We start from the raw sequence: 22,518 nt of genomic DNA on the forward strand, positions 1-22,518 counted from the left end.
CTTCACAAGTAATAACGCAAGGACACTGTGGTCCTCTTGTGGATAGGTCATCTGGATAGAGTCTTCTACTTAACAGTAACAAACCTACCATGGTACCATTCCACGTGAGGAAGCATTTTAAGAACCATAAACTAGCCTTTGTTGGTCATCCAGAGCAACCGGGTTGAGCCATGTATATTCTGTCTGTGGATTTCGGCGTCAGGGTGCTATGATCTTGTGTGAGCTTGGGACAAATCTCCTAACTCCTCCAAGCCTCGGTTTTCTTATCTGTATAATGAAGGGAATCTTCGTGAAATTGTAACACTTTAAGCACGAAAGAGCGCGCAATTGCTGTGTGGTGTGGTGGCACGTGCCTGTAATCCGGAAGTGAAGGCATGGTGCTCGAAGACTTCAGAAGCCAACCTACGCTAAATAATGGGAGTGACTTAACATAGAGTGCTTGTATATTGCCCTGGATTCCGTCCTTAGTACTGAGTCTGAAGGTGGGGAGAGCAACTGCCTGCAGCAGTCAAGTCCACAACAAACAACCTGTGTCTAAATGAATTACTGAGAAGAGAGTTGTTTCTGACAGTCAATTATCAAAAAATAAAAATCTCCTTTAGGCTTACAGGTTTAACAATAACAGTCACAACTCCAATTTATCTCTGACACAAAGAGCAGAATGGGAGAAAGGGAAATGGGAAAATATGAACTAGTAAAGACAAAAGTGGAGAGAGGGGATTCTTAGAGAAGAAAGGGTATGCAGGAGAATGCCAGAACTTCAACCGATCCAGACCTTGCAAAGGCAAGTTGAGCCTGGCTATCAGCTCCAGGCAGAGCGAAGACTGAAGGCTGAAGGCGGGGTTTCGAGACGTCCTGTCCCCGCTCATAGGTTTTAATGGGGCGGGACTTCCTGTCGGAGCAATCCCCGTTACCTCCGGAAGAGCCGAAGAACCGAGCCCTCGGACGCCAGCGGTTGAGCATCGATTGCGGTGCGCTCGCGCGAGGTGAGTCCGTTCTGTCCCTGCATTTCGTGCAGCGTTATTCGGTGTCCGAGGCGTGGGTTTCTGGTGGGCTGCAGACAAGCTGTTCCCATGCTGAGCCGGGGCGGTTGCCGGGCCCTCCTCCCGGCGGTGCTCTCCGTAGTGCTCCGGAAACAGCCGAGTGGGTTCGCCAGGCGGTCCTCGGTCTCTGAGGTTCTACGTCGCAGAATGAGCCCGACTCTGCCAAAGACCTCAGGGCTCTACACGGCAAGTTCCCAGGCTCACGAATTTACACGGTTAGGGAAGAGCAGGACCGGGTCCGGGGATGTCCTGCGTCAGGAGCGGAGACAAGTGACGCGGGTAGCTCGGCTGTACAGGATAGAAATAGTTTTAACTCTGTAAGACTTCGTTCCCAGAGTGAAGGGTGATAGGATATGACACCCGTGAAAACAAGTCTTGAAGCAAAGGTCTCTGAAATAAAAGATTTTATTGAGCCATTTATATATACCAGCTACGAAAAGGACCAAGACTTGGGCCACATTTTGTGAACTACCAGCAATAAGGCTAAAAAGTGCTTCTGAGATGTAGCGCTAACGCTATATGCTATATTTGGATTTCAAGGCATAGGCTTTTAAATTCTCCATTCTTGCCTTCCACCGTATCCTACAAAAAAAGAACAAACCCCAGAGAACCGTTTCTTAATTGACTTCCCTTGTCTCTTCCCTCTTTTGGACCTCTAGATTTTAGGGCACCTCAGAAATGTTCATTTATCAGCTTCCTTTCTTCAAAGAATGTACTAGAACCGATTGAGAAAATGTAGCATGCATACAAATGACCAAAAGCTGCGTCGCAGAAGCAGTTTTCCTGCAAGTGTCTGTTGATTGGCATCTGTTGTGTTGAAGATAGTTGGGTATCTTTTGAAAGGGTCATGGGGGAATGGGGAGGTGTTCTGTTCATGCTGTCTGTCACAAGGTGAAGTGGGAGTGGCTTGAGCAGTTTCTGGTGAGGAAGCAGGCCCAACCTAAGAATGTCCTGTCGTGACAAGTTTATAGCTCAAGGTGGTCATTATACGCTTGTATACTTGAACGCTTGTATCACAGGAAAAGGTGCTTAGGCATAATGGCATATCTGCAATCCCAGCCAGCGTTCGGAAGACTGAGCCAGGATGGACAAAGCCAACCTTGTATCAAGTAACAAGGAAATGAAGCAGTAACCAGCAGCAGCTTGTCCATGTGCTCCGGGTCCCCTTTGCTTCTTTCTCTCCAGTACCACAGGGTAGAGATTTCAGATGCTCTTAAAGAGGAAGCACAGTGTGGAGCTTGTCCTCAGCTGGGAAGCAGACAGAGTATGGCTTTATAAAGACAGCCACCTTTTCTGGGCATGACAGCGTCCATGCTTCCTTGGGCTAGGAACTCACGTTAGTATGTAGTCAAGCCTGTGGTAAGTCTCTAGAGGCCAGCAGAAAGCTGGCAAGTCACACGGTTACGCTTCCCCTCCCTGAAGTCCAGGAGGTAAACGGAACCTTTGCTTTGATAATTATATTTTAGAGTTTTCTTCTCTCAGAATGTTATAAGGCAAAGTAGAGAACTTTCAAATCAGAATCGAGCATGCATTCTGTAAAGTCTGTCCATAGAATATGGGGCAAAGTATTTCTAATCTTTCTTAAATTCTTCACCTTACCTTATTTTTTTTTTTTTTATTTTAAATTCCATGTGCAAAGCACTCAACTCCCTGGCACTGAGTCAACAAAACCTTTGTTCCTTTGTCTTTAAAAGTGTTTTCCTTGCAGCCTTTCCTGTGTTCTGTATCTTATTCTACACCTAACCCATAGACTGTCTTGACCTCATCTACCTAGGCTTCAGGGGGATCCCCACAACCCCTCACAATAAGATATGGCAGAGCCACATCCCAAAATGGGATGTTGTATGGACACTTTGGGAGGCAACTTCACAGAACATTGTTTGCTTTGATAATACTTCTGTAAAGTTGGGTAAAATAGCCCCTGCCTGTCTGTAATCCTAGTTCTTGGAAAGGACAGGCAGGGGATCAGGAGTTCAAGGTTATGCTTGGCTTTGAGACCAGCCTGGACTATATGAAACATTGACTCAGAACAACAACAGTACCAGAGTGTTTACTACGAGGTAAAATATGTAATATTTCAAGATGAGTTTTACTGGGGACCAGGGAAGGGGTGAGTCAAAAGTGTTGCCAGTTGAGACACTTGAGTAAGTGAATGCCTGCACAGTTTAACTGTTTTGTGCTGATCTATGTTGACTATGTTTAGATAATGGCAGACCCTTGGCAGGAGTGCATGGATTATGCAGTGATCCTCGCAAGACAAGCTGGAGAGGTATGAACTACAGTCTGGGTGCCATAGTGTGTGGTGTGTAGATACTGTAGTGCAGTCTTGTTCAACACAATGTGTTCTGAGTAATCTACACGGGCTTTTCTACTAAACACTGTAAATACAGTGAAAAGTGTGTGTGTGTGTGTGTGTGTGTGTGTGTGTATTCAGTGTGTGTATGTGTGTATTCAGTGTGTTTGTGTATGTGTGTATTCAGTGTGTTTGTGTATGTGTGTGTGTATTCAGTATGTATTCAGTGTGTGTGTGTATTCAGTGTGTGTATGTGTGTGTATTCAGTGTGTGTGTATTCAGTGTGTTTGTGTGTTTGTGTATGTGTGTGTATTCAGTATGTATTCAGTGTGTGTGTGTATTCAGTGTGTGTATTCAGTGTGTGTATGTGTGTGTATTCAGTGTATGTATTCAGTGTGTGTATGTGTTTGTGTATGTGTGTGTATGTGTGTATGTGTGGATTCAGTGTGTGGAGGGGGCACTGGGGTGGGGCCTAGGCCTGTGATAATGTTAAGCATCGCTGACACCGCATGGCATCTCCAGCTGCATTTTTCAGTTTGTAGCTTGTGCCATGACAGTCATGAATCTAAAGTAAGATACAAATTAAAATTATATAATATTTTACCCAGAAGGTCATAACTCTAAAGTGTCTTGTTTCATAGACATTTTTGGAAAGAGAACATTTAACAACATGTTAAGACCGGTTGAATACTTGAAGTTATCTTTGCAATTTACCTTCTTGTTTGGTTTTAAATTTCTTACATCTTTTTTTAATTGCTTATCAAATACTTTTTTTAGATGATTCGTGAAGCTCTAAAAAATAAGATGGATGTCATGATTAAAAGTTCTCCAGCCGACTTGGTAACAGTTACTGACCAAAAAGTTGAAAAAATGCTTATGTCTTCTATAAAGGAAAAATACCCATATCACAGGTATTTCTTCTGCCACTTTATGGTGATAAAATTAAGTCTAGGTTGGAGTAAGTGTATGCATGAGGCAAATGTTTCTAGACCCAGAGTCGTAACAGGTGACTTGACTTGAAAAGGAGCTCAGTTTGAGGGTATGGGGCAGCCCAGACCAGGATGACCCTGTGGGTGGCTTCTGGGCTGTTGCTTTGGATAGTGTGTGTGTGGTCTTGGTCTTAACTGATGGCTTGGCTGTTTCTGACTCACCTTTTATATATTTTTACCTCACTGGTTAAGATTCCAAATCCTGAGCAGGAAGCCCTGGGTGCTGGGTTAGGTTCATTGCTTGTCCTGTGGTTCTCGGGTCGGGAGAGAGGGATCTTTGACAGGAGGAATGTTCAGATGGTGGAAGTAACGGTCTGCTGCCTTAGGCACAACTGAAAAGCTTGCTTAAACTCCCTGCATTGCTAAGTTCCGCATATGCAAGAGAAATGCTAGCATTAGGAAGTTCCATAGAAAACCCTGTAAAAGACCCAAATTCAGCAGAAACATCGTTGCAGCCAGGCAGGATGGCAGATGCCCCTAATTCCAGCACTCAGGAGGAGCAGGTAAGCAGCATGGGAGTTGTGTAGCCAGCCAGGGCTGCACAGTGAGACCCTGTCTCAGGAACCTGCAGGCTGGAAACAAGGCCAGCAGTAGAGCTCTGTTTGTAGGTGGAAGCCCCCAGAACTTTTGGAAATTAAAAGCCATCCTTTGAGGGTTTTATGCTGCGGTGCTGTTACATCTTCCTCCTTGTGACATTGGCCACTGTCAGTCTTCTAGTCACTGAGATGGAAAGATAAGTTGTGACTGAACTTCCTCCCTTCCAATAAAAAGGCTTAGAAATAAGAGAAAAAGGGAAAAGTGAACAAATATGTATATTTAAACAGTTCAGTGTCAAATGATAAAAAAGGGAAAAAAAAAGAACAGGCGAGAAGAAAACTGGTGAACTCAGACACCGTTTTAAAATCAATGTGACAGTCGTACACGGTCATTTCTGTAGGTACTTTACATTCTCAGTAACAGTAACATTCTCTGTTATGAATTGCTCCTCTAAAGTCATTCTGAACGACAGACATAGAGCTTCACAGTTTGGCCAGAGTAGAGAGTAGCTTGGCTGCATGACCCTGACTGAGATCTCTGGGAGTTTTCGTCAGTGGATCACCAAGGTCCCAGTAGGAGGGAGGGACCCTTTACCTCTGTAGTTGTGGCAACTCCAGCTCCCTGTGGGCTGTCTGCTGGTGGCTTCTCCGGTCCCTCACTTCTGTGTCATTCTCAGAGCTACCTAGAAGCTGGCCTCCTCTAGGACCAGGAGGGAGAAACAGTGGGAACATTTGAAACTACCAGGCCAGAAGCAAGGCTGTACCACTCAGCCCTGCTGCATTCTTTGGACCAGAAGTCAGTTCACACTCAAGGAAGTGATATATGAGCTCTGTGTCTTGCTAGGATCTAGAGAATGCGTGGTCCTTTGGTATTTCTTTCAGTTTGTTCGATTTTAAGGCAGTCTCGCTCTTGCCTAGGCTAGCCAGGAACCCTTGATTCTCTGCCCTCGTACCTCCTGAGTGCTGGGATTATGGCATTGCAGCCATGCCCTCCCCGTGCTTTTACTTTTAAGATCACTGTGTTTTTTAAATTTCTCATTTTAAGGATAGCCTTTTCAGATGTGTGTGCTTTTCCCTGTATTTATGCCAGCATCACACTTAGAACTTAGGACTCTGTGCTGTTTCACAGGCCTTTGCTCTGGGGAAAATAGAGCTTCGTCATGTTTTCTTCTTCTTCTTCTTCTTCTTCTTCTTCTTCTTCTTCTTCTTATTATTATTATTATTATTATTATTATTATTATTATTATTATTATTGTTATCTTTCTCTCTTCCTTCCTTCCTTTCTTCCTTTCTTTCTAACAGAGCAACAATACAACAGAACAATAGTCTAGACTTGGCTTGTGCTTCGTGGTAGACCCTGAGCTTAAAGTACTGAGTCCAGTTTAGGTGTCAAGAGTTTGTTTCTTGTTTTCAGTTTCATTGGTGAAGAATCTGTGGCAGCCGGGGAAAAGACAGTCTTCACAGAGCAGCCCACGTGGATCATTGATCCCATTGACGGGACGACCAACTTTGTGCACCGGTATGCATTCATGGTTTTAGTGTGATTCCTGTTGTGTGCTCACTAGATGAGTCTCTGCTCCAAGAAACACAGACTTTAGGGAATCATATAAGCCTAAGCACTCTATGCTTCTTTATTTGAAGAAGCTGTGTGTGAGATGGGTGGTGGAGTTAACCGTGTTGTGCAGATCTTTTCTAAGATGTGGAGGAAGTAGACAGATGGTTCTGTCTGTGTGGACTTGTGATGCGGTGTGCCTGGTCACCAGTGTTTTTCTCTCTGTGAAGACTATACAAAAGTGTGACAGAGTAACAGGAGCCCTGTAGACCAGTGAAGAAGTTGCTGACTTCACTGATGGGGTACTCTCCGTGCACAGAGTTCACTGCAGAGAGAAATGTCGCTAAAAGGGTGTGGGCTAATGTGTGGGTTCTGCACAGTGAGGTTTGAGTCCAGCAGCTTGTTTATTGGCTTTGTGACGATGGACAAGCTGTTCGCTCTAAGCCTTGGTTTTAAAAATGCTTAAGGCCAGCCGGGACTGAAGGGCTGGCTCAGTGGTTAAGAGCATTGACTGCTCTTCCACAGGACCCAGGTTAGATTCCCAGCACACACATGGCCTCTCACAGCCATTTGTAACTCTGGGCCCAGGGTATCCAACACCTTCTTCTGATCTTCACAGACTCATACACATGAAATAAAAACAAAGGTTAAAAAATGTGTAAGAGCCAGATGTCCTGGTTTTCTTTCTGTTGCTGTGATAAAGTGATGACCACAAGCAGCGCAGGGAGGACAGGCCGATTTCTTCTTACTCTTTACAGCTCGCCATTGAGGGAGGCAGGCCAAGACGGGGGCTCAAGGCAGGAGCTAGATGCACAAACCATGGCGCACTGCTCACTGGCTTCCCATCTCTGGTTCTTCTGTGGCCCAGGCCTGCCTGCCCTGGATGGCACCACCCACAGTGGGCTGACCTTTCTCACTTCAGTTGGTAACTGAGACAGTGCTCCACAGACATTCCCACAAGCCAGTTCCTCATCTGAGAGTTCCTCCTCTCAGACATGTCTGGGTTATGTCATTTCACAACCACTGTGGCACGAGATATGAGAGTATAATCTTAGCACTTGGGAGGTAGAGGCAGGAGGATCACGTGTTTGAGGCCAGCCTGGGCTACATACTGAGTTTAAAGTACATAGTAATATCTTAAAGAAAGAAAAAAGACCTTATAAAATGGCCATATTGGTGACACCTGTTCATAGAATTATTTCTTGGTGGCATTCACAGAGTCGTTCACTTTCATAAGAACTTAGTATAGTCCCTGACATGGTAAGGATCAGTGGTCTTGTAGTCATGTGCATATGTGCCCGTGTGTGGTGTGTGCATGTATGTATGTATGTATGTGTGTGCATGTGTGCTACATACACAGGTACTAAGCTATAAAGCTATAAAGCATAGGACCCACACGTGCTAAGACTCTGTGTCTTTTAAATATGGAACACCGCCTGAGATACATTGAATAAAAAAGTGGAGCGTTTTTATTAAAATAAGGACTCAATGTTAAATACCATAGCCCATTCCAATTATGTTTAAACCTATTTTGCTGAACTTTAAAAAAAAATTCCGATTTTCTTGTGTGTGAGATGTCTATGTGCAAACTGGAAGCCCTAAAAAATCACTGTGATTAGCAGTTTAAAATTTTTCTATCATCCAGCTCCAAGTTTCACGTCAGAATAAAGACAGTGTTTTTCTCCTTGCTGCCTATGCTTATGGCTAATGAGGAAAATGTAAGGAACCTTGTTTTAAGTGTTAAGAACTTAGCTAATTTCTGTAGAGGTGTCTCATGCGTGTGTGTGTGTGTGTGTGTGTGTGTGTGTGTGTGTGTGTGTGTGTGCGCGCGCACACTCATTCTGTCTTCAGAGGTTATGAGAATTGATTTGAAAACAATTGTATATGTACTTGTTGAAATTCTATTCTGTCTTGGTTAGTCTGTGGATTTTGTCTCTTTTTTTAAAGGTTTCCCTTTGTAGCTGTTTCGATTGGCTTCGTTGTAAATAAAGAGGTACGTCTTAAACATATGGCTTATAAGATACTTTGCTTTTCTTTTCTGAGAAAAATGTAAATTTTCATGTTTGCTTTGTGCCACCTGTAAACATTTGCTACAAGGCTGGGGACGTGTTCACGCACGTTCTCAGTAGATACGGTTTGTTTCCCGAGAAGCCACTGTTGGGAAGAGGACGTGAACACAGGGAAGGACCCAGATCACTATCCTGACGCACGCAGCCATGTCAGGAGTTAGTGTGGCTTCGCAATTCCTCTGACGAAGCGGGACATTTCTAAGCATGGCTTCATCTGTCAGGGGCCGGAGGGTGACTGAAAACGCGGCGTGCGTTTAGAAACATAGACATGAATGAATACGTAGATGGAGACCCAGCAGAGTAACCTCGGTAATGACCGTGGTCCCTTTTGCTTGCTCCCTGCTGTTTGGCTATTTGGCTGCTTTATGTGATGGGCTTGAGCACTGTGGTAGGAACAGCACACTTAAGAAATGAAAGCCCAAGGCTGAGTGGTAGCTCCCTTGCCTGGCATACACGAACCTCTCAGTTGAATCCCTTAGCAACGGGCACACATTTGAAACATAAGTCACTGCGTAGGACTCTGCTCACAGGCTGTACTGGTCACCTGGTACACCACATGCTCCTAAACAAGCCTTGATCACAGTCAGCCTGAGCAGTCGAGGGCGCTCTGCTTCTGAGTTCTTAGTTTGCTACACTCGAGCAGCAGGAAGGCACCAGAAGAGAAGAAGGATCAGTGGGCGAGTGGATGAGCGGGACTCTTGGCCCAGGAGGACACAGTGTTCATTGTAGAAAACAAAGAGCCCTGTCCGTCGGAGCTGGGAGAAGGGCAGCGTTCTCTGCGGCTACACTTGAGTGGGAGCGAAGGATGGAGTTCTGATGGCCTACTGTGTTTGGGCAATACTTCCCCACCGTTCAGCCGCTGGAACATATTTTATTAATGGACTAGATTTTCTTGCTGCTTTATTCATAAAACTGATGCCAGTTAATGGGAAGATACCCGGGTTTGCTAAGAGACTTGCTTCCCTGTGCAGATGGAGTTTGGAGTTGTATACAGCTGTGTGGAAGATAAGATGTATACGGGCAGGAAAGGAAAAGGCGCCTTTTGTAACGGTCAGAAGCTTCGGGTCTCGCAGCAGGAAGGTGGGTTTGTCTTCCGGTGCTGGTGCCCTCTGCAAACAGTGCTTGCGTTCTCCGTGTTTGTATATCGACCTTTGGGTTAGCAAGTCTTAGCTGACTCGATTGTATTATTTCTTCCTTTCCCCTTCTGACCCCGGTTTTTAGCATGGTAGTTGGGGCAGAAAAGCAGATGTCATTGAGCAGGTGCACCCGAAGGATGTCACTAGGAGTGGGTGTGGCTGTGGGCATCAGGGCTCCTGTTCTGAAGCTCACCTCACACCATCTCAAACTCGTTAGCATTTCCTGATGTGATGTAACGTCATTCACCCCTTTATCGGTCTGTGAATCATAAATGACACACGCTAAAGCTGAGATCAGTTGGACACAGTGGCATCTTCCTGGAATCCCTACACTCAAGGTGGAGGCAGAAGGCGTTTGAGGCCAGCCTGGGTAAAGCGAGTTCTAGGGCCGTCTGTGCTCCCAACAAGCAGAGCCACCTAAGAACCCTTAAGACGGTTACACAGTGGTTTCTCAGTCTCTGTGAGGATCAAGTCCCTCAGTTAAAATGATGTATGTGCATGTAACCTGCCACTTACCCTTGCTTTCTCTGTCTGTAGGTTAGTTATGGGTACAGGATTGATGCTGTATAAATTATTGTTATATTTTATGGCCTTGGGAGATAATGGTGGGAGAGTCTCCATATTCAGTAAAGATACAAGGCTTCTTTTGGGGGATGGAGTGCCATCTGAGAGGAGTTGAGTCTGTGAGTGTGGACCTTGTCTGTATGAAACCAGTTTACCTTTGTGTGTGTGTGTGTGTGTGTGTGTGTGTGTGTGTGTGTGTGTGTGTGTACACGATGAAATAGACATTAGTGTTTGAATTGTCTCAGTAGGATAGTTGATTGGCTTTTGAGTCACCTTTCTATCATATTTTTGAGTTTGCACCTTAGGATCCTTTCAGTGTAATAAGAACTTTGAACTTGCAAAGAGTCTGGATTTGGGGCTCTTTGCAGACTTTCATAAACTAGTTAACCAACCTACCTACCTTCTCTCCTTCCTCCCTTCCTTCCTTCCTTTCCTCCTTCCTTCCTTTCTTCCTTCCTTCCTTCCTTCCTTCCTTTCTCTCTGGCTTTGATTTGTTTTTAATCAAGGTCTCACTATAGCTCTTGCCTGGGACTAGCTATGTAGACCAGCTTGGCCTTGAACGGAGAGATCCCCTGCCTCTGTCTGTTGAGTATTTAAGTTAAAGATGTACAGCACAATACCCAGCCCTAACTTTTCTCTTAAAGGCTTCACCGAGGGAATATTTTTTGTTCATTTTCTTTGTTGTTTATTTTTAAAAAGTGATTTACTATGATGTTTTAGTCGCAGGCCTGTGTCAAGCACCACACCGATTTTATAAGTACTTTAACATTTGAAGCTTGGAAAAAAAGTCAGATAAACTAGGAAAGAGGATTTAAATGTCCCATTTTATTCAGAATTGTGTCAGAGTTGTTGTTGTAGAGTTTTGTTTATTGAGAGCTTGCAGTTTATTTGAAATAGCTTCCTCTTTCAGACATTACCAAATCACTCTTGGTGACCGAGCTGGGCTCGTCCAGAAAGCCGGAGACTTTGCAGATTGTTCTCTCCAACATGGAAAGGCTTTGCTCCATTCCTATCCATGGGTAAGGCCCCGCTTTCCCACCCAAACCTCCAGAGGGTCTGCTTTAAAGGGGTTCGTCGTTATTTTTCTCTGTGTGTTTGTGGGGGTGGGGTCTGTGCTTGTGCTTGTGTGGAGGCTAGAGTTGACCTTGGGAATCTTGGTTTGAGATGAATTTTGTTTTTGATTTTTACAGCAGGGTTTTGCTGTGCATCTCAGGCAGACCTCAGGTTCACAGTCCTGTCGCCTCCTTGCCTCCCTCGAGCCTCAGTGTCCCTCTGCCTCAGCCTCCTCAGTGGAGAGCTAGAGGTGTGCGCCACGGTTCCTAACCTTGTCTAGTTTTATTCTAAGTGTGTCTCTTGCATAAAACATATACTGTATCCATTTATAAGTCAATTTGTAAATGTTTCTTAATAGATAAAAGTTATTAATATATTGATACTGTGTTCTGTATCACAGTACAATAATTTCGTGTTGTGCTGTGATTTCTTTTTTTTTTTAGATCCAATTGATAAGATATAATTGCCCACCTAAACATACAAAGCCCAGTACCATCCATCCCTTAGGAACATTGATAACAACCTGTAAATACACAGAGCGAGATCTTTCTGTCAGCCTCCATTGTCCTGCCACGGCTTCTCTGCCTCTCCTCCTCCTCTCTTCCTCTCTCTTCGTTCCAGTCTACTCCTCTTCCTTCAAACTTTTCTTCCCGCCCATCCTTCCTTCTCATCCAATGACAGGTCTCCTTCTATAGGTGCCTGCCTCACCTATGACATCATCCCACATTTCATCCTTTTTGTCTAATTAAAAAAAAACTTTTCTCTCAAATATAAGCTGAGCACAACTATTATTATTTTGTAATTAAAAGCATAAAATATATTTAACACCCAGTCCAACACTATATCAGTTAAACAGAACATTTAAATATCCATTCCAGCTTAAGAAAGACTTAAAATCTATATTATATCTTGGCTAGCTTGTATACTATCTGACAACTATCTAATAAAATATGTATATTCAGAGTTAAACAGCCTGATAGGCTATGAGACTATAATCAGTCTTCAACCCCGTTAGAAATCTGAGATGACCAAATATCTATACACAAAGGAAGCCTAACATGGCTTCTAGAACTGAGAGGTTGTAGAGACAAATCTCCACTAGCACAGTCCCCTGTTAGCAGCACGTGAGTGCAAGTCTTCGGTCTTCTGGCCCAAAATCAACTGACAGACTCTTGAAATGCAGATTTTGAAGGGCTGATCACCTTGTCTTGGCAGGGTTTATCAGTCAACTATTCTGCATAATTTGTCCTTTTCTGGACAGTATTAGCCTGCAGATGAAATAGGCAGCTTTGTCCAGTGGCTGCCTAGCCACAAAGTATTGCCTCATCTGGAGGTAGAGATGTTCAAATTCTTCATTAAATCCGCCAAAGGGGAACTGTTAGGAGCAGATATGTCTCAACAAAAGATAAATAACTTTAAATTTCTGACATTTTTGAAAACTACCTATATAAGACAATCTGTACTGTTGTCTTTATATCTTAATAATATCTTGAAAGTACTCTCACAAAGTCAGCAATGTGTTTGCTGTTTGGCCCTTAACTCACATGTGCAATCAACTCAGACATCAATAGAAGGACTGGCTCTAAACCTTGTACTTTTAAACTTTTAACAAATCAATTCTGTATCAAAGCAAAGATATGATTTTAGCTTAGTTAATAAATGAGATTACGACTATATAACTCAATCTAGCTAATTCTTCCCTGTTAAATTACAACCATTTCTAAATTCCACATAAAAACAACTTTAGAATAACCACTTTCAGCCCCCCAAAGTCCAGGGAATTGGGGCGACGACTCCTCTATAACTTTTTCAAGCTGTACATGGGCGTTGAGATATCCTTGGGGGTAGGGAGTAAGAAGAATGAAGCAAATGCTGTAGCCGATGTGTCCTGACTGGATCCAGCTGAAAATCCTTGAGACCAGGAATCCAAGTAGGCACACTCTGTAAAATACAACTCTCAAGACCAAAGCTTAGAATCGAAATCTCTTTCTGTTTGGTTCTGCATTAATTTTTTTGGGCGGTCTACCTCTATCAAACCTGATCAGTATGATCCTATGGGGTTTCCAGAGCCTAATCACACTTTTTAAAAACACAAAGACAAAATCTTTCTCCCAAAATACTGTGTTCCTTAGTCTGTAACCAGAAAAGCTTGTATCTTGCACTCTCTCCCAGAGTAATAATATAACCATAAAACTCAAAGTCACACCCATTATGAAGATTAAACAATTTTTTAAAAAGGAAGTAAGCTAAACAATGAGCCTGATAGGCTTTTGTACTCTGTGATATCAGGAAATTAACCCAAATTCCTGTGGAGCCCATGTTAAGAGAATCTGAGCTTCCTGTTGTAGAAGATATAAAAAATAACCATAAACCCTCGCTAGCCTGCAACAACGAGCCATATGGCCTTTAGCGGGGTAATTCATAAAACAAACCAAATACCTTCTATCAATTCCAATTTCAGTAAGCAACATATCAAACCAGGACTTTAGCCCAAAATATCTCCATCTGTTAAGCTCTCTACCTAGAGCCACAGATTTTTATTTAACCTTAATAAGTTCTATAGTATATGTCTTCATTCACTCTGCCTGGTGTTACAGACATTCATCACAACTCTCTACTTGGAGGTAGTGACTAAGTTTTCCCTATCTCAGTTCTGAACCGTGGATGAAAATCCCCACCTGATTCAGGTAATCTCTTTACTCTCTTCTTTCTAAAAACAAACTTAATCACCTTTTAATAATACCTGTAATTAAGAAGTAGCTTGTCTAACTAGGATTTCAACCCAAAATTCCCATGGAGCCCACGTTAAAAAGAATACGAGTATCCTGAAAGACTTTCTAAAATATTTTCTTTAAAAAGCAGCTTTTAATCTCTAACTCTCTGAGCTGCCATTACTTATCACACAGCCTGGGACCTATAGCCTGCCAGCCCAGGCTACTTCCCTGTTTCTTTGTTAAATTCCCCGCCCTTGAGAGATCACGTGACTTAACAGGACGCTGGCCTCCTCTTAGAAAATAAAAACTTTCTCTCAACTCTTAGGATTACTACTGGATTCTTGCCCATCACATTGGTTCGCCATCTGCTGTTGTAAAATATAAAAAATAAGAAAGGTATAGTCGTCTTTTACCTCACTAGGTCTGGCACCCTGGTGCCCCAAGATATCGGCTAGACATCTCGGCGGAAGCACATCCCAACTCCTCGGCGGCCCAGTGTCTCCTGCTGCCACACACTTTCCTACACTCAAATCATCACTTAAAAGAACACACAACACAATAACCTCAGATTTAATTGATAAGATATAATTGCCCACCTAAACATACAAAGCCCAGTACCATCCATCCCTTAGGAACATTGATAACAACCTGTAAATACAGAGAGCGAGATCTTTCCATCAGCCTCCATTGTCCTGCCACGGCTTCTCCTGTGATTTCTATCTGTATTATTTGTAGTAACTGTTTATTTCATGAGTTCTTTGCTTTTGAATTTTTATGTTTATAAATGTTTATAATTTTAGCAGATTTCTTTTTATTAAATCTTTCTATAATGTTCTGTATACACATACACACACATATTATTTATTTATTTATTTATTTATTTATTTATTTATTTATTTATTTTGCTTTGTTTTGTGGAGATAGGATGAAACTGTGGCTTAGGCTGACCTGGAACTTGAGACCCTCCTGCCTTAGCCTTTTGAGTGTTCATGTTATATGTTTTACACCCATAACACCGCCCTCCAACTCCAGAGTCCTTCAGTAATGGAAGGATGGGTAAGCCAGATGTGAATGTTGCTGGGAGCGATGTCATATGTTAATACTACTGCCTCCTTAGGAGGCTGAGGCAGGAGGATTGCTTGCTTCCAGAAGTTAGGGTTTAGTCTGGAAAACATAGTGAGACCCTGGCTGAAAAAGTTTTGTTTCTTTGTTTTTGAAGGGAGTACACATCCTAGAGGTTCTAGGAAAAGCTAGTGATTTGATTTCCCCAAATTTAATACAGGTATTAGTTATATAAGTAGCATTTTTCTGACCTTTGTAATAGTTGTTTCAGTAAAAATAATCCTTAAAAAGCCACTGAAGCAAGGTTTGGTAGAGCATACCTGTAACCGTGGCCTGGAGGAGACTGGACAAGAGGACTGTAGAGAATAGTTCAAGGACAGCCTGGCCACACAGGAAGAACTGTCTCAAATGAACGAGAAGCCATGAGAAGCCAGGCTCTGTAACACGTGTCTGTTATCTCGGGTACTGAGCAAGCCCAGGCAGGAGGACTGGGTGGTTTGGTCAGCCTGGGTTGCATAGGGAGAGATCATGAATAACAATGGAATTTTAAGACTTTCTCTTATTGCCAATTGTCATTACCTTCTTTCTCCTGACAGTGATCATCAGGGATAGACTATGATAATGCTCCAAGGCTCATCTAATGTAGGCTTGCTTCACGGATGAGTTCAGAGGTTCAGACACTGAAGTGGCTACAGGGGACGAGCTCGAGGGAGCTGGGATACAGCGCTGGCTTCCGGGTCATTCTCTTCCTTTAATATTTAACTTCCCCCTTAGGAGTTAGGACGTTCCGAGAACCGTTGACCGTGGTATAAACTATGATTTGTGAGTCTGTGGTCTACAGAGTAATGAGAGGTTCTGTCACCTAGCCACTCAGAACCTCCCAGAACATGGAGCTCTCGAGGCCCAAAGAATGATGTCCTTGAGGCAAGAACAAGGTGCTTCTTAAAAGCTGCCGGCTGTTTAAAGTGTGGAGAAAGCTTGGACTTTAACCGTAGGCCATAAATCGCCTGTGAGACAGTCAAGTGCTCAGTACTTCAGCTTTTACTTTGCTGTTAGCTGGAGGAAAACATAATTTTCTTCCTTGCCCCAGTGGTTGGGAGAGGAAAATGGTCCCGAGGATAAGAGCTGTTGTACTCGGCCGGTTGAGTTGTCCCTGGCATTTCAGAATCGCTCATACAGAGCACCGTGAGGCAGCAGGCGGGAGACGAAGTGAACAGTGCTGAACCAGTTGTGTACTTTGGGAGAACTGATGCCGAGGTGTCCAGCGTTCTGAGATTGAGGCATAACCGTCTCGGTTCATGCTTGAGAACTGCACTCTCAAGGTACAGAAAAATCACATGCAGTCCCAATGTTTCCTCTGGAGTCTGCAGTTTTGTGTAAACTCAAACTGGACAGGCTTAGTAAAGAACGGGTTTATGATAAACACGGTACTTTTTACTAATACATCATTTGTAAGCACTGCATTTAGGGTCTAATTGAGGCACCCCTTCACTGTCTTCACCATGAAAATCTGAAGGAAGCCGGAGCCAGCTGAGCGTGAGAACAGACCCAGGTCTTTTGATGCAGTGCAAGCTCTCTTAACTCTCTAGGAAGATCAGATGAAGCATCTGGGTCCCTGCCTTCGTGGCTTGCTGGCAGAGTAGTGCTTTGTGTAACCCCCTGCCTGAGAGCTCACGAGAGAGGTGTCAGCAGAAGTTTCACTGTAGGGATGACTGTTCGAGGGGTCTCTGAGTGGCGGAGCACAAGAGTATGCTCGTGAGCTGTCTGGTCCACATGGCCCATATCTCACATAAGAAGGAGGGACACAGACCTTCTTGGGTTTGGGTTTCAGTTCGCTTCCTTTCAGACAGGGTCTTACTATGTAGCCTGGAATATCACCAGATTTATAGTTGTGCTCAAGTCTGGCATTTTAAGTATTAGCATCCTGTTCACCGTACCTTCTTCATAAGCTAAGACTTGTCATGTGCAGTTAATTAGAATTACTGTTCTTTCTTGCTACTTCTTCATTACATTTGATATAAATGTAAGTTGTAAAACACACTCCCAGTCAAAGAGGTTTTATTCTGGCAGGGCAGGGGGTCTGTGGTGAGTAAAGAAAGTGCTGACATGATCTCTCCATTATGTAGTTAAGGTTTCTGTTGTTGATTCGACAGAAAGAACAGCCAGGTGCATCTGGAGGAGTCCAGAACAGAGAGACGTAGATTGAGTGTGGCCAGGGCTGGGAAGTGATGGGAGACCTGGAGAACAGAGTACAGCGGGGGCAAGAGAGCATGAGGGGAGCCAGCGACAAGACCATACACTGAGAATACTCACAAAGAGGGAGTAGCCAGGGGAGGGAAGGCCAGGAGTCTGGTGTGAAGGCTTTGAAATGTGTATCTAACAAGTTCTTTGGTGGGATCTGAGGGATCTCGGAAACTGGTTCCGGCTTTGATGCATAGCCACAGGTGTGTGCCAATGGAGCCCTACGTCTTCTCTGCCAGTGGTAAGGGAAGTGACTCCCTTTGGCAGACAGGAACTGATTTTACCAGTTCTAAGGAATGCCAGCTTTTGTCTAACCTTAGAGTTCCTATAGTCCAGGGTGAGCTGGGCCTACGCTCAGCTTTGGAGTCAGTGGGTTTGCCCTTTGGTGGGGGGGGTAGTGGGGTACCCTTCGAGCTGACAGGCGTCTTGTCATCCCTGTCCTTTTTTAAGGTTGGCTTTATGAAAGATGTTGTACAGTCTTTGTTTGTATTTCTTTGCTTTTTTAGATACATGGAAAAACATAGAATTCATTAATTTTCTTGTACTTTTGAAAAATAAATATTTTGAGGGAATGTATCTCTGCCCATTTCCAGAGGTTTAAATGTCCGTCACTGATGGCGTTTAAAGCAGATACAGTGGCAGTCACCTGTAGCTTCAGCCCTGTTAGAAGGGCTGAAGTAGGAAGACAAAGCTCCACCCAGGCTGGGGCATTTAGTGAAAGCCTGTCACCACCACCACCACCATGACAACAATAAACAACAACAACAATAAACAAGATGAGTAAACACATCTTAAAGGCATCAGAGTGCATCGTTTGAAAGTGACTTACAGACATTATGTCCCCTGCTCCTTGCCTCCTTTTTGTTGTGGTTGTTGCTGCCATGCACTTGATTTCGAGACAGGGTCTAATTCTGCCCAAGCTGGCCTCGAGCTCTTGTCCTCCTGACTGGCCTCTCAAGTGTGGGGTTGCAGGTGTGAGACCCCAGCCCTGGCCTCCCTCTTCTGCCTATACTTGAAGCACATTCAACACGAGTGCCCATGGTTTCTCGTGTTTTGTCTTGAGTTCCTGAGCCTCCTGCTTTGGCCTCCCAAGTACTGAGATTAGCATTTGTACTGTGCTATGCTTGTCCGGCTTGATTGTCATTGCTCGGCCATTTCCTGTAAGATGACTTGAGAGTCTTTTATTTTGTTATGCACTTGACATTTTTTGAGCATTTAAAAGCTCCTATTAATTGTAGAAAGCACTGACTTTTTAAAAATTAAAGACCAGCTGTTCATGCAGGACCCAGGTAGCCTCTTGTGGCTTCGAGCAAGAGGCTTTCCAGCTACTAACCAGTAAGTGATGTGGTGTTTTAAACACGGCTGGAGACTACCCACATAGCACTGTGTAAAATAAAGACATTTAAGTTCTGGGTTCCAGAAGCAGGAACCTACACAAGTATCAGTCTTCTTGTTTGTCTGGGGTTTTTTGTTTTGGGACGGGGTGGGGGTGGGGGGTGGTGGTTGTTTGAGACAACATTGATACAATGTACTCCAGGCTGGTCTTGAACCCACCATCCTTGTGCTTCTGCCTCTCAAGTACTGTGATTATAGGTGTGTGTCACATTTGGCTAGCTTTGGTGTGTTTTTGTTTTGTTTTGTTTCCTCTTAAAGTCTTTATTATCATGTTTATCTTATTGAATGATTGCTTTGTGAAAAATTCATGATTTACATAGTATATAATGATAAGATTTTTTTTAAAAAAATGCATTCCTATTTTATGTGTATGAATATTTGCTTGCACATATGTGCGTACGTACCACATAAGTACTGGACTGCAGAAGCTAGAAGAGGGCATCAGGTCCCCTGGGACTCCATCATACGAGCCACCCTACCCTTGCAAGAGCCGCAAATGCTCTTAACCTGCCCTGGTCATTAAATGTTATATACTTTAAAATTGGAGAATGCTTTTATCCAGCGATATTCTCAAGACTAAGGTAAGCAGTCTCAGGCGGTATTCAGAAGGAGATGACCGTGTAGAGGGAGAAACACTCCTTTTGAGAGTTCTTTAATTCCTCCAATCTTGTTGGTCATGTTAGAATCCGGAGTGTTGGGACAGCGGCTGTTAATATGTGCCTTGTGGCAACGGGAGGAGCGGATGCCTATTACGAGATGGGGATCCACTGCTGGGACATGGCTGGAGCTGGCATCATCGTCATAGAGGCTGGCGGAGTGCTGCTGGATGTGACAGGTGAAACCACGGCACCCCAAAGCATTGAGGCTTTTCTTGCCATATAAGTCCTAAAAAAGCGGTGGGACATGTCCTAACAGAAAGTAAAGCTGATGGGTCTCTGTAGGATCAGACATTAGCAGATGAGACAGTGGGGTAGCTCGTGGCATTGCATAGTGAGGAACGATTGCGACTCTTCACTGTGCATAGCAAGAGTTCCCCAGGGGCCTGGAGAGGCCTGGCCTCCTAGGACTGAGGCTTGGACCATGAACTTGCCCAGGACCATAGTGGCAGTGAACAGTGGCTCTGTCCTCCACCTGGTTTGCTCTGACCTGCATCATTTAGATATTAGCTCTGAGCAGAAGATGAGATTGAGGAGAATAAGCCTGGGTTCAGAGGGTTCACCGGTAACCATAAGATTCAGCATGCTGAAACGGGAAGTGTGAAGAAAGCAGTGTGACAGTGTGTGGGTGTGAGTGTGCCTGTCCTCAGACCTCACACATGTGACAGTGCATGGGTGTGAATGTGCCTGTCCTCAGACCTCACACATGTGACAGTGCATGGATGTGAGTGTGTCTGTCCTCAGACCTCACACATGTGACAGTGCATGGGTGTGAATGTGCCTGTCCTCAGACCTCACACATGTGACAGTGTGTAGGTGTGAGTGTGCCTGTCCTCAGACCTCACACATGTGACAGTGCATGGATGTGAGTGTGTCTGTCCTCAGACCTCACACATGTGACAGTGCATGGATGTGAGTGTGCCTGTCCTCAGATCTCACACATATGACAGTGTGTGAGTGTGCCTGTCCTCAGACCTCACACATGTGACAGTGTGTAAGTGTGCCTGTCCTCAGATCTTACACATGTGACAGTGCATGGGTGTGAATGTGCCTGTCCTCAGACCTCACACATGTGACAGTGTGTGGGTGTGAGTGTGCCTGTCCTCAGACCTCACACATATGACAGTGTGTGAGTGTGCCTGTCCTCAGATCTCACACATATGACAGTGTGTGAGTGTGCCTGTCCTCAGACCTCACACATGTGACAGTGTGTGAGTGTGCCTGTCTTCAGACCTCACACATGTGACAGTGTGTGAGTGTGAGTGTGCCTGTCAGACCTCTGACAGGGGCAAAATGGAAGAGTGCTCACGAGAAGCAGAAAGAGGATCTGGCTGTCCAATTAAAATTCCCCACGTTGGTATTTACTCAGAAAAGATGCCTAGAAGCTTTCATCCTCGAGGATGAAAGCTGACCCTGGGTGATGCATTTTTTAAGAGAATTTGAGCATATTAAAATATTGCATGGCCAGAGGATATAGCTGTGTACTATCTTCTCAATTGTTTCATTCAAGTATAACTTTTCCATATTTGATTTGATTTCAGGTGGACCATTCGATTTGATGTCTCGGAGAATAATTGCTGCAAGTAATATAGCATTAGCAGAAAGAATAGCCAAAGAACTTGAGATAATACCTTTACAACGAGACGACGAAAGTTAGGCACGTAGAACCGCATCCAGCTCCGTCACACCTGCTCTCCCTGGGATGTTTAAAGATGTATGATGTCACTGATTTAAATTTAACTTTGCAGTCCTGATTTTTAAGCGGGAACTTTTTTTTACAGATGACATGTTCAAAAGTAGATGGAATATTTGATTATTGAAAGAAAATTTGCATGTAATAATATCCTTGGGGAAAATATACAGGAAGTATAATTAATGAACTAGCCATTGAAATAGTCCCCAGCCCATATGATCCCTTTCAACTTAATTTACTATTTATATGCACAGTTCTTAACTAGAAAGTTTTCTTTTTTGTAAGCGGTTTTCTCTTTGTTCCAAAAGCCATATTTGATTAAGTCTGTAAGGCTGTAACCAGCAGGCTCTCCCTGTGCAGAGGGCCTTCGTGTTTTATTAATCACTGTAATACAGCACCTAGTGCAGAGCCAGTCAGACAGTAGGCGATCTCCAATCGACACCTCACACTGAGTGCTTGAAGCTGCAATTCCTGCTTCTAATGTGTCAGAATAAGATAACCATTCTACTGTGGCTTCCTGTTTTGAAGTAAAAGTTTCCTCACTGTCCTTTTACATTTCATATTGTTGTGCCATTTCATAGGGCCACCCTGCCAGAGGCCATTGCTTCTAGTTGGCATTTCTGCAGTTAGTATACTGCTGTGTGTTGTAGGTTCTGTTTGGAGCCCCCACGCTAGAGAGAAATTTCCACAGACGTCTTCCATGTACCTGGTGCAGTTAGTGGCAGTGTGACGTTTTAGGAAATGCAGTATTCACATTCAGATCCATACCGTGGTGTTGGCTGGTGTGACCTGTGTATTGTGGCGTTCATGGTGAACTTTTTGATTTCTTTCAAAACTTGCTGAATTTCACCACTGCTCTCTTTGGCTATTCTATAAGGTCTTGGGCCTCTCAAACACAAGAAAATGCAATGACTCCTATTCCTTTTCAAAGGATTAATTCATTGTCCAGCCTTGGCGCTTGGCATAGGAGCAGACTTTGTTCTTAGTATGTTTGAACCTTGCGTTGGATAAAATGAGGTGTTCTTGTAAAGTTCCAAGGCAGTTATTACCTTGTTGTTGGACGATTTGATATATTAAATCTATATGATACTCTGATTTGGACCGTGCAATTACTGTATTTATGCTGCTAATTACATGCATTTAAAACATCAGGAACCATGTAAATCCTATTACAAGACAGGTTGCTTTTGCAATTAAATTTATTTACTTACAAATAACATTTTATTTCATTGTATTTATTTGTATATGGCTGGCCTCAGAATTGTTGCATAGCTAAGGTTGACCTTCTGATGGCCCTGCCTTACCCTCTTAGGTTCTGAGATGCAGAGAAGACGGACATAGGCTATCACACACACTTTACATGGTGCTGGGCACTGAGCACAGGGCCGCGTACTTGTTAGATTAAGCACTGCACTGCCTGATTGCACTCCAGCCCATTAATTAATTTGAATTAAAGGTAAAATTAAGATATTTTATCAAGGTTTATAGTCTCAGCGCTTTTTAGGGGTTTTGAGTTTGGTTA

The 22,518-nt window shown here is 43.8% G+C and overlaps 1 protein-coding gene across 2 annotated transcripts; it reads left to right on the forward strand.

The window, feature by feature from the left end:
* Window positions 1-900: 900 nt before the first annotated feature.
* Impa1 (inositol monophosphatase 1) lies at window positions 901-22,213 on the forward strand. Of its 2 annotated transcripts, none has more exons than XM_087635367.1 (9): window positions 901-1,229; window positions 3,247-3,312; window positions 4,114-4,247; window positions 6,276-6,380; window positions 8,361-8,406; window positions 9,454-9,562; window positions 11,093-11,201; window positions 19,331-19,482; window positions 20,845-22,213. In XM_087635367.1, the coding sequence occupies exons 1-9, from the start codon at window positions 1,074-1,076 to the stop codon at window positions 20,958-20,960; spliced, it is 993 nt and encodes a 330-aa protein (XP_087491493.1). In that variant the 5' UTR covers window positions 901-1,073; the 3' UTR covers window positions 20,961-22,213.
* Window positions 22,214-22,518: the final 305 nt, after the last annotated feature.

Source organism: Rattus norvegicus, chromosome 2, assembly GCF_021556685.1.
Source record: "Rattus norvegicus strain SHRSP/BbbUtx chromosome 2, alternate assembly SHRSP_T2T, whole genome shotgun sequence".
Lineage (NCBI taxonomy): Eukaryota > Metazoa > Chordata > Mammalia > Rodentia > Muridae > Rattus > Rattus norvegicus.

Excerpts from the sequence above, each read along its gene's own strand:
- Impa1 (XM_087635367.1), top strand. The coding sequence starts at position 1,074 with ATGCTGAGCCGGGGCGGTTGCCGGGCCCTCCTCCCGGCGGTGCTCTCC. Across the intron at positions 3,313-4,113 it reads TCGCAAGACAAGCTGGAGAG|ATGATTCGTGAAGCTCTAAA; the intron begins GTATGAACTACA and ends TACTTTTTTTAG. Across the intron at positions 9,563-11,092 it reads TCGGGTCTCGCAGCAGGAAG|ACATTACCAAATCACTCTTG; the intron begins GTGGGTTTGTCT and ends TTCCTCTTTCAG.